The sequence below is a fragment of the Columba livia genome, chromosome 10 (assembly GCF_036013475.1).
Source record: "Columba livia isolate bColLiv1 breed racing homer chromosome 10, bColLiv1.pat.W.v2, whole genome shotgun sequence".
In the NCBI taxonomy this organism is placed as follows: Eukaryota; Metazoa; Chordata; class Aves; order Columbiformes; family Columbidae; genus Columba; species Columba livia.
This window is the reverse complement of record NC_088611.1, coordinates 18724743-18741236: the sequence shown is the minus strand read 5'-3', so window position 1 is coordinate 18741236 and position 16494 is coordinate 18724743. Positions and strand designations below refer to the sequence as shown.

The window sequence follows — 16494 nt, the reverse complement described above, 5'->3', positions numbered from 1 at the left end:
AGGGGTTGCACAGTATTAAACTCTCTCAGCTGCAGATCCTTCTTATTTCCCTCCTCACTGACAAATCAGAAAGCAACCTGCTATCACAGACTCCTATTCCTCACCTGATCCTAGGCTCAGATATGCTGGACTGCTTTGTGAGATTTGCAGAAAAGACTCCAACCTAGTACAGCTTATGGCTCCGGTGGAGGCAAAAACCCCTCTGGAGATGTATATGCAACATCAAAATCTAACGCACAGCTCAACGAGTTTCCAGAACCAATACAGCTTCGGACTCTGTGGTAACCTTAAACTCATTACCAACACTCCCTGCAGTAACAGCTGTGTGTCAGAAAGCCAGCTCAAAATGACTTTACAGTAGCTAATAACAAACCCTTTCCCAGGGCTTGAAACTGAAAATCAAATGAAAAAAAAAAAGAACACCAGCCCTTCAAACCCTCAAAATTAACAGCTACAGTGTAGAACACTTTTTAGAAATATCCATCCTCAGTAAATTCTGTCTTATTTGGGGTCAATTGGTTGATCGCCTCTCATTTATTTCAGAAGCAGGTCTGAACCAATGGTTCTAAGAAAGGGAATAGCTCCGGAATTAAGCAGGGTCAAAATTCAGAACCGAAGCCACAGCCACATCAAGTCTTTGCCTGCTCGCAGCTCAGTCCCCTGCACACATTTAATAGCGGCATTTGCAGTACTGGCAGAGCACTCCGGTCCCCTTTAACTCTGACTTCTCCTATGCCCTCTTTGCCTACATTAGAAAAATCCCCTTTCTCCTCCTCCTCTAAAACCAGTCATCACTCCCATCGAGACACATCATCGGATAAGGACACTTCAAATAGTTCAACTAAGCTGGCTTTGAACTCGACACCCTGCACCCACGTTGGCAGCACCCACGTTCAGCAATTTTTCCACAAGTCTCCTGGTTACTGTGTGTAGTCTCACATACTTCCCAGGCAGTCAGAGGAAATGCCTCTTGGCCTTACCCATGATGGTCACGTCGTACTCGATCTGGAAGAGTGCCTCCTGGCTGCACTGCCGCAGGATGTTGAGGGCATCGGCGTGGGTCATGCTGTGCAGGGGGATTCCATCCACGCTCAGCAGCCTGTCCCCGATTTTCAAGGACCCCTCCCTGTAGGAAGCCACAGGCAAAAGGAGTTTTTGTGTATATGTGTACGTATATATTTCTATTAAGATATATTTTCTACATATATTTTTATATAGCTATCTACATTTTATATATATCTTTCATATACTTGTATATTTAGTGTGATAGATGTGTGTCTGTAGATATAGATATTAAAAAAAAAAAAAGTCAATTACTTTGATCCTGTAGGAACTGAACACTCCTTGGGGCAGTAGTTTGGGTTATTTATAGTACCAGACCCATCATATTAAATTAGCAGTATGAGAACAGATAGACTGCCTCCTGCTTTCCACCACAGCATCAGCTCTTCATCTGCACAAGGTTAATTAAGTGGTTGCCTCCAGAAGAGGAGTTTCTTCTTATAACTATAACACCTACACATGGGTCAAGCCTATGAGCACCAGACCCATCCTCCCCACACACCACAGGTCCTACACAACCTGTGACGTTCCACACCACCAGCATGAGAAGCCTTGGGGGGCACCAGCAAGGAGAACAAGAACACGTGTCCAAGAGCACGGCGAGAGTTGCTGATCTGTCTTGTGAAAGCAAATGCTGGAGGTGCAAGATGAGCATTACCTGTCTGCTGGGCCACCCGGCCTCACGTAGGTGAGCACCAGAGGTCTGGATTTATGCCAGTCTTCGTGGGCTCCCCCTGTAATCAAACCGGGAAAGCCATAAGTCACTGGAAGTTTCAAAGTCTGAATGAGAGTGCTGAGAATGGAGAGACATTAATCATGTAACAGCTGACACAGCCTGAAAGCAAAAAGACTGCCCTGAATTATGCAGCCAGCAGCCCTTGGAGGCTGCATGGGATGCTCTCCAGGACACACTTCCACTTCTCAGCAGAGGTTTATAGAATCACAGAATGGTTTGGATTGGAAGGACCTTAAAAGCTCATCCAGTGCCACCCCTGCCATGAGCAGGGACATCTTCACCAGCTCAGGTTGCTCAGAGCCCCGTCCAGCCTGGCCTGGGATGTCTCCAGGGATGGTTCATCCACCACTTCTCTGGGCAATTATGACATTCATCTTCTTACTTTTCTCTTCCCACTTCCCAAACCACCCCTGCCAGTGATTGTCCACTTCTCGTTTTTCACTGGAGAAGCCACTAACCTCTGAGCACAAAGCCAAAGCTGTTGCCTTCTTTGTAGAGGGATACCTCGATGGTCTTGGGAATAATGCCAGCACTGCTCTCTGGCACTAAAGGAAGAGAGAAAGATTCAGTTACCCCCAGCCAAGCCTTTTCCACACCACTCTGCAAAATGATACCAAAAATCTATCCAAAATGCAAGAAATGAAAGTCCAGCCCTATACCTATATTGTATTTTCCCCGTCTGGAAGTTAAAAAAGCCTGACCCAAACGTTTGAACCAACCATCCTGTTTTGGGATGATTTCACCAGCTCAGTGTTGTACATCTGCCCTCAAATTTGTCTTGGTTAATACTCTGACATTCAAGCAAAACCACCTCGTTTATCAACTGTCTTTAATGTGTTCAGCATTGCTCAAAAGCCAGAAGCTTCTGCCGCAGATGGAAACTTATAAAAAAAAACCAGCAGCAGCCAAAGGAGTGAAGTCACTGGCTGACCTTAAAGAAAATGAAAATCCCAAATCCTCAGTGAAAAAGGTTGGAGTATTTTTACCCTGCCTCTCATATTTTGACTTTAAAAAAGATTAAGTGAATCCTTTAAACTGATCCTAGGGGCGATTCAGTAATTTTCTGTTAAATACACAGTACTGTTTAATGTACAAAAGTAAAGAGAAAAGGAAAGAAAACTGTTTCTGTCCCTCGCCATCCCCTGCTATTTAATGATTTATTGAACTACCGCAGTGAATATGTGACAATTTCCCAAGTCTTCTCCATCCTGAACAGCACATGGCATTTACACCTGGTCCACTCTGAGAAGATCAATTCCTAATCTTCAAACCAAGTGCAATGAATGGCCACAAGGATAATGAGAAAATAAAAATAAATAAAATCAAGACGGAGAGCTTCACTTCAACCTGGCAAATCGGAGCTGAAGTCTGCACCAACATTTCCCCTTGGCTCAGGAGTGGGTTTTTGAAGCCAATCTCCCCACCATCCTCACTGCCACCTCAGTCCTCACAGCCAAGCACCCAAATTAAGGTTAAACTAACCCTTAAACTAACCCAAAAGGTGTACAGTGGAGGTCTGATACTGCCTTGCATGCAGGCAGCCCTGGGACCAGGCTACAGCGAAGCCAAATAAACCCCCAGAACATTGTGTTCCCCCCCCAAAAGGTGCTTTGCTCCTGCTGCTGTGCACAGGCTGCTGACAGGGACACAGCCCAGAATTCTTCCAAGGGAGAAGCTCAGGGCACAAGAAGGCTCCCAGCTAATGGGTGTTACTTACATATCAAGTAAAGAGCATAAAGCATCCGCAAATGAGGTCGGAAACTATTCCATTTCTGTCCTAAGCATCCAAGCATGAAGTTTTGCAACAGCCTTTTTGTAAGATCAGTGGGCAGTGGGGAAACCTAAGCTAAAATTAATGCAGGATTTGGCTTGTTTATGAAAGAGGTGATACGACATACTGGCCTGAAAACCAGACTTGGACTTGCAAGGTTTCTTCCAAGGCAGAAAATTATAGAGTGGGGAGAAAAATTCAAACCCATAAGCACAAGTGATTGAATTGCACTCGATTTCTTCTCTTTGCCCAAGGAAAGAGAATGAGAGAGAGAGGCAGTTGCACACAGCAATAACAACCCCTCACCGCAGATAAAAGCCCACAATGAACAGGAGCACGGCAATAATTGACAATTCTCTGTAATCTGCGGTACCTCTTTGTTTGGATTAGTCACAAAGAGCATCAATAATCTCATTGGAGTCACTGTTTCAATGTGCTCTTCCCCGCTCACTCCGAGGTGGGGACGTTTTGCGCGGCTGCTATTGATCGAGCCATGCGGTATTGGCACCGCTCCCTCGCTGGTAAGCACAGCTCATCAGATTCCTGATGGCCGGGCTCACAGCTGAGGAGCGAGGTTAAGAGATGCCATCTCTAGTGAGCGTGAGAACACGGAAAACTTGAACCACAGAGGTTTTGTTTGTTTTACCAGGGTTGTATGCAAAAGCTAACTAACGTTTAGTTAGCTAGAACAGAGAGGGATGACGGACAGAGGTTCAGCTAATTCAGATTTAAGTTTTTTCTTCTTAGGGCTTTATATAGTCATTCATACACTCAGTACTTTTCATGTAAAGGCAGAAACTATAGCAAAGCTATGAAGCGTAAGATAGCTTCCTATCTGGGGCAAAATATTTAGATTTCATTACTTTTGTTTTTCCTGTCATCTTATTTTTAGTTGTTCTATTTCTTCTGCCCAATCATCTTCTGACTGATCTGGGTAACAGAATGAGTAATAACTGGGGAGATCATATTCACAATGGAAAGACTGTGATGAGAGACTGTATCGAGGAATTTGTTTTAATCAGTGCAAACAAATCAGGGCAAGAGCACACAGTCCCCCACGCCGGGACACAAGCCCTGGCTGTGTGCATTGGGCTTGTCAGCTTCTGCCACAGACCCTTAGCTGGCGAGCAGATTGCTTCAGCTCCCCTTCTGAAAACACATCACATTTCAAAGCATCTTGAGGAATAACAGCACTTGTCACCATTCAAAAAAACAGGATCACAGAATCACAGACTGTTTGGGGTTGAAGGGACCTCTGGAGATCCAGTCCAACCCACCTGCTAACGCAGGGTCACCAGAGCAGATCACACAGGGTCACATCCAAGCGGGTTTGAATGTCTCCAGAGGAGACTCCACACCCGCTCTGGGCAGCCTGGTCCAGGCTCTGGCACCTCAAAGTAAAGAAGTTTCCCCTCATATTCAGACGGAACCTCCTGTGTTTCAGTCTGTGCCCATTGCCCCTTATCCTGTCACTGGGCACCCCTGAACAGAGTCTGGTCCATCCTCTTGACACCCACCCTTGAAATATTTATCAGCATCAATAAGATCTCCTCTCAGCCTTCTCTCCTCCAGGCTGAACAGACCCAGCTCTCTCCGGCAATACGTGCTTAGGACTGAATAAAACCTCCCATAGTCATGCTCTAAAAGGGAAAAAAACAAGCCGAAGCAGCATCAGGAGGCAGATTGGCCTGTGCTACACTGAGTCACTCCAAGGCAAGACAGAGCTAATCAGCCATCTCCCGCCGGTGTGCATGAACAGGCACCCACTGTGCTGGAAAAAGCGCTCTGCTCCCGCTGCACACAGCTCCGCAGCATCCCAGCGCTGCGAGCAGACGAAGGCAGAACGTCAAAATGCCCCCGGACTCTGCCATGGCCATGACGGCTAACACACGAGCAAGCCCATGTGCACCCCAGGACAAAAAGCAGCCAAGAAAAGGGAGTAGTGTTATCGGAGAGGCACCCACCGGCTGGCGGGAGCTCATACTCGACTTCCAGCACTACCCTTTCGCCCACGTTTTTCAGCAGGCTGATGATCTCGTCGTGCCGCAGCTTGGTCAGGTTAATGCCATTCACCGACTTGATGTAATCCCCGACATTCAGCTGGTCGCTTCTGTGAGTAAGGCAAAAAAATAAAAGCAGTGGTAGCACAAATTCTCTACTACACTCAGCATGGATGTGCCTGGTGAAGCTTTAGTAAGTGGGGGATGTCCTGAACAAGCCACCAGCGCTGGGCTGATCTCAGCTGTCTGATAGCATGTGCCTGCTATCAGAGAGAAGTGCTAAAACCGACGCTATCTATCCTTCCCAGTGGCAAGCGTTCAGATCTGTACATATAGAAACAATTGCGGTGTACGTGTTCACAGCCTCTCCTTTTGTTGCTCAATTCCCACTCATGTAGAGCAATCAGTCAAAGAGAAGCACACCAAGAGATGTCTGAAAAAAAAAAATCCAGCATGGAATAAGAAAACATCTTTCCTCTTGCCTGGTTTCTGTAAAATTGTTCAATTACCCCTTCCTTTTCTCTGCTTCTTGGAGTCTTTCTTTCTCATTCCTTTTCTGAGCCAATAATGTTACTTACACACTCAGTATTCAGAACAGATACAATATTAAACCACTTAGCTTGATCAAGATGTATTGTACCACGCAGCTCTCCTGACAAGGCTGCCTAATTTCACAGAATCCCAAATATCCCTACACAAAACTTCAGAGCATAATTACACAGAGCATGAGAAATAACTCAAAATAGATGTTCTACTTACTGAAGCAACAACTTTGCATTCTGGGGCACTCAAAAGAAGGCAGTCGGATACCAACTATTTTATCCATAATGATATTCAGTAAGAAAGTGCAATTATTCCTCTCCAATTCTACTGTGCTCTCTGCATCCCATTTTGGTTTCTCACCTTGCAGCCAGTCCTCCCGGCCTCAGATTGGAGACTCTTGGCTTTCCATCTTTGTCTGTGCCACCTGAAATGGTTAACCCAAGGGTGCTTCCTTCCTTCTTAATCAGCTCCACGATGGTGACCCCTCTGAACTCCTCTGAAAGATCAGGAATGAAGACAAACATCTCAGCGGAAGGCACATTCCTCCCAATCCCGAGGACACCATTTTCCTACAGGTGGTGGGAGAGCAGACCTGGGATGATTTATATGGTTAGTTTCATTTTATTGAAAATGAAATTGTGAAACAGAAGTTTGACCTGTTGGACCTGCAGCAGTGGAGGGAAAGTGTTGCATGCGCGTCTTGCAGGCAAGACAAAGCAGGACAAGGCAGAGGAATGAGGGCTTCCGAAAGGATAAAAACTTGGTGTTTCAAGGTGCTGGTAGCAGTGGAAGAACTCAAAACCAAGAGCGATGGCATCTGGGCAGTGGTCTAGGGACAATACCTGAGGAATTATGTTTGATATGGAGTGGGGTGGGTGGTAGGAGGGCTGCATGACAGGCAGTCACAATTACCAGGTAGGAGGATGCTGTGGACCTGCAGTAGCTGCCTGGATGAACAGAACAGGGTGGCTCTTAAAAAATTGTGATTTAAAAAAATACCACAAGACATCAATACAGTCGGGACATAAAGAACATAATGTGGAGAGGGGGTGGGAACCTGCTATCAGCAGGGGAAGGAGCGGGGAGGCATGAACACACATTCACAGCAGTTTCCCACCCATCTGCACCTGGTCTAAGTTAAACTTCCTCCATATCGCCCACCTCATCTGCAGCTGGAATTGAAGACACGAGTCACTTTTAAAACCTGGCTTCATGTGCACTGCAAGCCATAATGTGTATGGCAGGGTCAGGCTTAGGGGATGATCCCTAAACTATTCCAGCTTCTGGATTTGACACGGAGGAGGGGAGCACGTTAGCAGGAGAGCCAGCACCAACTCGAGGAAACACCAAGAGCTCTGCAGACTTGGCATAAGGCATCTCTGTGTTAATCCACACGACAGCACTCATACTCTTTTCTCAAAGGAGGACCAGCATAGGACAAATCATATGACTTTCATGCCTTGCCAGAGCCTCCTCTAAGAAGCTTTTGCAGAATTTGTCTACAACACCACGATCCATCCACCTCTGATACCTCTGGTGCATTGAAATCTCCCACAATTTTACAGGAGAACAGTTTCCCTCGCACAGGGTGCCCTTCTCCAAGCCTGTGGCAGGGGAAGGTGGTGATGAGCACACGGCAAACAGCAGAACTGCAGCTGTGGAATAAAACCCACGCTGCAAATGGCCCAGGAGGTTGTTTGCATAGCAAACCACATCAGGCTTAAATGAGATGTTCTATTTGGAGAGGGAACATTTGAAATCTCTTCCACACTATGATTTCCAGAGCATGGCAGGGTCTCTGAAATAACATATTGACACAGAAGATCCATGCTTGTGCAGTGCTTCCCCCTTCCATCCTCTTTCACTGGGAGAAAACACGGTGTCATTTGGCACTAGCACTTTCCTCCTTGTGTGATGCCATCAAGGCACCAGAAATTGCCCCTCACTTCGAGTCCTGCCATGCAATACCTGTTTTGTAAAACACTTCCAAGAATAATCCATATACTTGATTAACGCGAGTGGGGAACCTCTTTGCAATCTAGCGTCAGTCTGGAAGGCATTCAGGGACTGCTGGAAACCTATTTAACGTGGCACTGGCAGCTCGTTGTGAGACGTCAGGTCCATAATGCTTCTGCTTTTTTAAACGCTGTTTTGATCCCTTGCCAACTACAGTAACTTAGTTTTCAATTCACCAGCCCAGGATCCCAGGGGCTGCCAGAAACTTTGTGGGGGCTCCCCACCGTGCTGGAAGGAACACCATCCGGCACTATCCTGCAAATTTCCTCTCAACTACAGACAGGACTGATCAACACAGATGGTGCCGCAAGGGGAGATTATTAGCTCCTCAACGGGATTTAATTTTGATCCTTGATAAGTGTTTAAAATGAGAACTCCCAGAGTGCAATTACCCATTGTTATGGGTTCAAGGAGAAATCGCTGCTCCGAAAAAAGGCAAGTCCCCAAGATCTATCTATCAAAGTAAGCAATAAAGGGTTTTGACCAATGCCTCTATAAATCTACTGCTGCTATTATAGACACACACACACAGATGTAAAAGTGAACTGGTTAAGCAGGAACTGGTCCTTCAAGACACAGTCTGTAAGTATGATAACAGCCTTGTATTCCTTCTATTGGCATATAAGCTTGAATTTTGCTGCTCAAAGCATCCCAGGGCAGGAAGATCACACCTGAATTTTGCCCTTGCCATTGAGATGCCCTGAGCTGGGGTCATTGGACATACTGGCTCTTAGGAGTGAGGACTCAGCTTCTCTCCATCAGGGCTGCAGTACAGTGGCAATGTATTGTGGCAGCCCTAGAGGATACAGAATATACCCTAAAAAATTGCTGAATGATGAAGCAATGGCAAAAGGGTCCTATTTCCTCCCCATCCCCTACAACACACCAAACCAAACCTCTGACTGGGCCAATTAATGATCAGAAGTCAAAATCAAGCCCCAGGCTTTATTAGGAAGGAGACGAGCTGTCCAGAGCAGCCCATCCAAAGCTGCTGGCAGACAAAGCCCAGCACCACCAGCAGCAAACGTACCCCATTTCTCCACTCCCTCTTCAGCTCCCGGGGCTGTTTCTGCACGGGAAGGTTTATCTCACACACAAATGTGCTGTGACTGACTAAATAGCAAAACAAACTTAGTCATATGTGGGAAATATGAAGCTTGCCAGATGCTGCCAGTCTCCCTCCCCACCCGGCGAGCTCGGATGTGGCAACGCTTCTTCCCTCACTCCTTCGCTGCTCTTTTCCTCTTTGTGGGTGTCATCACTGCCCAGGAACCAGTCCTTTCCCAGCTCCCCATAACCACCAGCAAAAGCTCCGCATCAGACTATGATTGCAGCAGTAACACGCCACTCACCGAGACTGGTAACTATCATCCATTTCTGCCCTCCAGCAAAAGCCTTGCTGATATATGCACCAAATGGGTGGCTTGGGGGGGTTCTGCCCACTTTAGGGGTAGCCAGGTAAAGTGTAATGGATGCTTTGGAGCAGGAGCTGATCCCCGCCTTTACCTGGGATGCTTTGCCTCCTGGAGACCAAGGCTGCGTCCATCCCACCGGAGTCCTTGCTCCCCTTCGAGTAAGGGCCATCGTCTGTGAGCAAAACCAACACAGAAGCTGAAATTAGTACTAAAAAGCAAAGAACAACAGAAGCAGAGCACTACAAAAAGTTTGTCCTGGTGATTCCAGAATTGGGATCACATCCATATCACAGACTATAGGTGTGAAAAAGCAATACCAGCTCTGGCTTTGCACTGCACCATGTGGGCTACCTCACTTTTTAGAGAGGGAGGGAAAGAAACAAGAAGGCAATAACATTATCTGATTTATTCCTCTTGGAGCTAATCCATTAGGAGAGGAAAAAAATTCCCTTACTCCTGTAATTATGTGGAACAGCTGAGGACAGAGAAAGCTGCGGCATTAGTCTCACAATTTTTAAGTCTGTCATTATGCTTGTGAAGAAACTTACGGTCTTTGGAAATGGAGTTATACATCAGGACACTAACAGGGCACTAAATCACTATACTTGAACAAAATTGCCTATTCTTATAGATCCCATTATTTCAAAGTCACATTTTCCTGCTGCTCTTCCAGCCTCTGCACAATATAGAGAGCACCTTCTCTTAAGTGATTTAAAAAAAGAAAGTCAAAGGAAAGAGAAAATAGTATTAAGCACTGTAATGGCACCATCCAGCATAGGTTAAAATTTTAATTTAAAAGTATTGCAACATCTTTGTATTTGCCTGTTGGAAGACTCCTACATGGCATAGAGGTTATCTGCAGAGAGGGGAGCATGCTTCTACAGATTTCATTGCCATCCATCTAACATGTCTATTTTTATGGCATTTCCTAAAAAGCTGACGCTTTCCCAATCAATATTTTCCAGTAACCATGTAGTATCAAGTAACTCCCATTCTCAGTGGCCACATTTCTGGATTGCCCTGCCCAATTTTTCAGTAACTGTGAAGGTTTAGAAGTTGCGCATGATGGTATAAATATGGTTCCCTGAAAATCTTATCCATTTATTCCTGTTCACAACTCTTATTTACATTTAAGTTACAGAGAAAAGTTTTTGTCTCGCTGCGTACAAAGGGAACAACGACCTTAGTTCAGCCCAATTCAAGACACTGGTCGGATGGTGTAAATTGAATCACATGGGTTACACTTAACCACTACGAGATGAATTTTGCTCAAGGGCCTGAACATTTTTAAAAGTAAAATGAAATAAGATTCCCCCCCCCCCCAAAAAAAAAAAAAAAAAAATCTAGTTTTAATTCTTGCACTTTCAAGCACAAAAGAGTTTTGGCTGAAAAATAAGCACCAGTTAGTTTTTCAACCCAAATTTTGCAGCCCACCGAGAGACAATGCAGATGTCCAGACCCTAGACTCTTCCCCTGCATCACTTCGAATGCTTCTGCATCGCAACTAAACTGAAGATTTCCAATGAAGCAAGAACTGGCACTTGGCACTAGACCATCACCAAGCTATGCCAAGCCATTGCTGCCAAAACACATTGAACCTTGATAACCAAGCAGCCAGGACCTCTGTGAAACAGGGGAAAAAAGCTCTGACTTTAAAAAAACAAGGGGAAGAACATGCTGGCTCAAACAGCACTGCCCTGACCGCAGAGATCTCGCAGCGTTACTCAATGCTGACACTGAAAACAGCAGCACTTGGCTACAGAATTACAGCAAGCACCACAGCGAGCCATTGATTTCAGATAGGTGCTGGAACAGCCTGGCATCAGCTCTAAGAGACAAAGACTTGAAAATAAAATTTGCCTTTTTCACAACAAAACTTCTTTGGGTGATAGGGAAGCCAGGGTCAAGGTTAATCTGGGCTTAATGACTATGGAAAGAAGTTTAATTTACTTGGGACAGTTTAGCTCCAGCATGCCAACTCTTCTTCAGTAGGTGTTTGATAAGGATGAAGATTCAGAGCTTTCAATCTCTGCCACTGTTGACCACATTCATCTCAATTTCTCTCTCTGAAAGTTTTTCCCTAATATCCTGCCTTACCCTCTCTCTGTCACCCCAGGCCATACAGACCTGCAAAGTCTGAAAACAGGGATGGTTTGGGAGTACAAAGCAAGGTGGTGTTTCCCAGGGGAGCTGCAGGACAATACTGATCCCGCTACTCCTTGCCCACATTACTCAGCCCAGCAGCTACAACCTCCCAAATGCAACAGCACATTGAAGGAGGAATCCCAAACCCAAACTCAGGATACCCTGTGTGAGACAAATCTGCAAAAGTCACCTGCAAAACACCCTGAGACATCCAGGGCTGGATCCTCTCAATGTCACCAGAGCATCAGTGTCACACTGGATGGTGAGAACCACCCCAGCGTGCAGGCACCTTCCACATGACAACATCGCTGCCGGCTCTGACCCCAGGTTCACACGCTCAAGGCAGCAACGCTCTGCCGCGGATGAGATCCCTGCGTTCCCGGGAAACCACGCAAGACGGTTTGAAGCCAACTCCATAATCTGCTGGCAAAGTAAAGCAGTCAACCATCTGCTTCACATAAACACACCGCTCTGGACCAGACAGCCACCAGCACCCTTCTGCGCTTCATTTCCCCAGCGCAGCCCCAATCATGATTGATACGAAACCCCAGTTCGCTAACACTTACCCTCCTCACCCCATTAGCTGTTGGCAAACATGTCCTGGCTACCATTTCAGCAAGCAATCAGGTTGCCTGTGCGTTAACAACAGCTTCTTCCACCAGCCAAAGGCCAAGAGCAGCGACTCGAGCTGCTGCCGGCAATTAGCAACGTGTCCCCCAGCACCGTCCCGCGCTGCTTCGGTGACAGCCCTATCAGCCAGCAAATAATTAGCACTGTGTCCCCCCTCCTCTTATTGCTTTTCCCTTCCCAACTCAGTTGATTATGCAAAAAATGTTTGGTTTTTTTCGCTCATTATGTGGCTAAAACGTTTGAACAGGAAAGGAAGCTGCCACACGCCGCCTGCCGAGGTGTGAATTGGCATTTGCTTGCATTCGCATCCCCGCCGCGCTGCTCTTTGTTCATTTTCAGCCCGTTCCCTGCTCTGCCACTCAAGCTGGTATTAATGGAGTCACTTTTTTAGGAGCTGTTGATGGGTTTTGTTGTTGTTGTTTTTTTCTGGAGGTGGTGGTGGTGCTTTGTTTTTTAAAAAAGTAAATTCCTTGTCTTTGTTCTCTTAGCCATTTCTCCTGCCTAGCGCAGCATCGGTTCAGACGTGAGCCTGGTAACCAGCCTGACTGCTTAGTTGGCCCGAATCACAGCCCCAACCCAAGCACTGAAAATTCATGACCCCTCTACTCCCTAAAATGGGGAAAATAACCTTTTTCTTTTTTTTTTTAAGCCAGTGTGTGTTCTTTTTTGCGAGCAATCAGTGCTGGAGCCATTAGAGGTATATTTTTCAAGCTTCTTCTCTCACACCAAGTGGTCCAAAAATTTTCCAAAGAAAAAAAATGGTGTAATTACTGATTTTCAAGTAGTGCTGTTAATGCTGGCTCTAGATCTTTCAGAAAAGCTCGCCAAGAACACAAAACGCTCAATAAAACCAAGAGTGCAACACTTTGCATATATTGATGCCATGGGAATCTGTGACAACATACAAAAGCTCCTGTAAGTTCTCTGAGAACAGTTTTTCCCGTTTCAATTTGTTACTAACACCGTGGAGAGAAGAGCTCCCGAGTCCCTGCCCCTACACACACGGCATTGAGGTCCCATCTCATTGCCTCAAAAACAAACTAGACAGATGAAGGAGTAAGAAAAACATCTCCTTGCTTTAGCTGAACTACCAGGGGCAGGAAGAAGGGAAGGTCTGGGCAAATTCCAACATCTCATGGTGCTGCAACTGTGCAACATGTCACCTCCAGCCAGGGCACTGTGTGTTTTACGCTGTCCCTGGTTAATCAGGATTGTGCCAGTAGCATCCAGGCTTCCAGGCAAGACAACCCAGGAGCTGAAGAGGCACTGGAGGCACCGTCCCCTTGACAGACAGCACAGAAAGTGGCTCAGGTTTTCCCAGGAAGGATGAGATGGGGGAAGAGGTCAGCAAAGTACAGGTATTTCCCAGGAACTTGCACCTAAATAGAAGAAAATTGGCAGATCGAGTCTTTCTCTGCCTCTTCCTCAAGGGAAAACCCAGCTGGGATTTGGGGCAGCACATGAGGAGCTACAGTCACAACTGCAAAAGAGATGGCGCAAAATAAAAATAAAATTAAATTTTAAAAGAGAGAGAAAAAGGTGAGGGGACATTTGAACAGCTCTTGCTTTACTCGGGTGTTTCATTTTTTGTTGTGCTTGTTTTTTGTTGTTGTTGTTGGGGGGGTTGTTGTTTGGTTTTTGTTCATTTGGGAGGGTTTTGATTTTGTTTGTTGGTTTGGGTTTAGTTGGGGGGGGGAATGGGGGGGTGTTTTTAGTTTGGGTTTTTTGTTTGTTGGTTTGGTTTTTATTTCATTTTGTTTTCCATTCCCTGTCTCAGCATCTCACCACTAAGTGTATTACCTGGGAAGTGGTGTCCCCAGCTGTGAGGCGCAGCCATTCTCCCCTCCCTGTCCGGATCAGACTGGGAAGTAGCAAACAGGCAGTGACAGCAGCAAGGAGAACAAAAACTGGCCAGAGATCAGTCTCTCGGTGGTTAATCAGCATGGGGTTGTGTAGCCAGCGCTCTGCTGCTTCCCTCATACATTCAGTTTGGCACCTCAGCTCCAGCGACAGCCATAAAAAGGTCCTGTCACCTGCTCGGCCACCAGCACAACCCCTTCTTCCTGCTTTTCCACCACTTAATGTTCTGGGCATTCTCTACTTCTGCCTACTGCTTTAGGGGAGAAGACAAGAAAGGAGAAGAGGTAACAGTTGTCAATAACTGAAATGCAAACAGGAAGAGAATAAACCCAGTTAACTGGGGGCATGGGGAGAAGTGGATCTGTGCTCTGTCCTGAGAGCCACTTCCATGTCTTTGGGTTGGGTTTTGGTGCTCTTTTGGATTAAGAACTAGGAAACCGATAGAAAACACAAGTTGCTCCATAAGCAGCAGAACCTGGTCTCCAGATTCCCCATGGCTGTGTCCGATGTGGATTCTCTTAGGTCTAATAGTAAGGTTGAATTTACCTCCTTCTAACTGAGGGTACAAACAGGAATCTCCCCTGTAACCAAGATGCTTGTTTGCCCATTAATCACCCAGCTGGTTGATTTGCAGGGATCAGCTGTATACACGTAAACCAATTGTAACTCCTAAGAAATCCACAGCTTCCCTAAATTAGGGATCCCTGGGCTTCCTGAACGATTTGACCCATTTGTTGAACTCTCACCAAGGTTGACTTGCTGCCTCAGACACCCCAGCTTTCACAGAGCCAGTGGGGACACCCTGGGCCAAATTCTCTCTCTGTAGCAACCAGCAGCAAAACCAATCTCAATACCACCATGACTTTTCTTAGCTAAATTCCCAAGGGGATGTGAGCACAGGCACGAGAGTCTCCTGACATCAGTTCGGTCTCAAGCCAACCTCTGGTTAGAAAAAAGCTTACTCGGAAATAGCACTGATTTAGGAGTTCATTATCCTTGCCTGGGGGGGGCGGGGGGAAGAAGGGGTTTTTATTTCATTTAGAAGAGTTATTAGTCTATGTTATTAACAGAGATCACCTCTTAATGAAAATCAGCATTGGCTAAATAAGATTCTGCGACAATTAGACTTGCTGTCTGCAAGTTGCTCGGATTCCTAGATTGCTTTAAGACAGCTCCTGCAGAGAAAGTGCATTAATCTTGTGAGAAGACCAAGAGGTAAAACCTCCTATTTGTTTAATGGAAAAAAACAGGCAGTTGGAGACAGTTATTTTGCCATAGGGTAATTGCACTCCTTGTTTAGAGAAATAAATACTAAAACAGCGTCAAGAACCAAAAAGCTGCTCATGGCAAGGCAAGCTGGCATTTTTTGCTGGAATAAAAGCACAAGGTTGGAAGCAGAAACCCAAATGACTAAAACTAAGTGTGATTTGATCCATTTTGAGGCGAGTTATCTCTGTAGGTCAAGGAAAGAGCAGTCGGGGCATGTGAAGGTGGGTCAGGCAGCCAATGATGCTTCAAACAGCAGTTGCCTCGGGGCTATAGTCTCCAGGTCTCGGGATTTTAAAGACATCTGGGTGCCTGAAGATGCAGACATGTACTTCAAAAACAGGCTGTAACCATCTATCTGTATCTTTAGGCACCTAATCACCTTTAAAAAGTTGTTATATTACTAGAAGGAGAGGAAGGGAAAAAGATATATTCACATGCAGCTGTTCTGAATCTCAAATTGGTGTTTAGCTCCCAAATTACACAGCCCCCCGTTGTTGGAGGGGGACAGTAAGGCGATGCTTCCCACCACTCTCCAGGCTGGTGCTCTGTGTGGCATCACACCTGGTGGCATTTTATGCACCAGTAATGGATTTGGGTTTGATTGCAAGGATGTACACAACCAAACCTCCAGCACATCCCCCGCAAAGGGAGGTTTGGGTTATTTTAGCACCCTCGCAGCAGGTCGGAGATGGCTGCATCAGCAGCAGCCTCCCATCTTCAAAGCACTTGGCCTTTATACAAGAGACAAGAAGATCCAGAGAGGCTGGGACAGGAAACCAAAAAAGCCCATTTGGAATACTGTTACAAACAGACTGCATGATTTTCCTGAAACTACTTAATCACGGAGTCCACCACAGCCCAAGAGCTCCTTCCACATCTTCGCTTCAGGCAAGAGACTCTGTTTCCATGAAGATCCCACCTCCCTTGAGCCTTCCTCAGCAGGTGGCTTAAGTTTTCTTCTGCTCAACTAAATCCAAAGCTCCTTAGGCCCTTTTGTACATGAGTTCATTAAGCCCAATACAGATGTTCAGTTCTTTTCCCATCTCC

At 46.0% G+C, this 16494-nt stretch overlaps 1 protein-coding gene across 7 annotated transcripts in view; it reads right to left on the bottom strand.

The window, feature by feature from the left end:
- Positions 1-16494, bottom strand: part of GRIP2 (glutamate receptor interacting protein 2) — a 248993-nt gene that overhangs the window by 48712 nt on the left and 183787 nt on the right. For all 7 annotated transcript variants that reach the window (XR_010475140.1, XM_065075603.1, XM_065075604.1 and 4 more), the window contains exons 2-7: positions 9635-9715; positions 6473-6608; positions 5534-5679; positions 2257-2343; positions 1721-1796; positions 981-1126 (exon numbers count right to left, since the gene is read on the bottom strand). Coding sequence is in view for 6 of the 7 variants with exons in the window: in XM_065075603.1 (XP_064931675.1) it covers positions 981-1126; positions 1721-1796; positions 2257-2343; positions 5534-5679; positions 6473-6608; positions 9635-9715 (672 nt within the window). In the remaining variant the exon portion in view is untranslated. The remainder of the gene's footprint in view (positions 1-980; positions 1127-1720; positions 1797-2256; positions 2344-5533; positions 5680-6472; positions 6609-9634; positions 9716-16494) is intronic.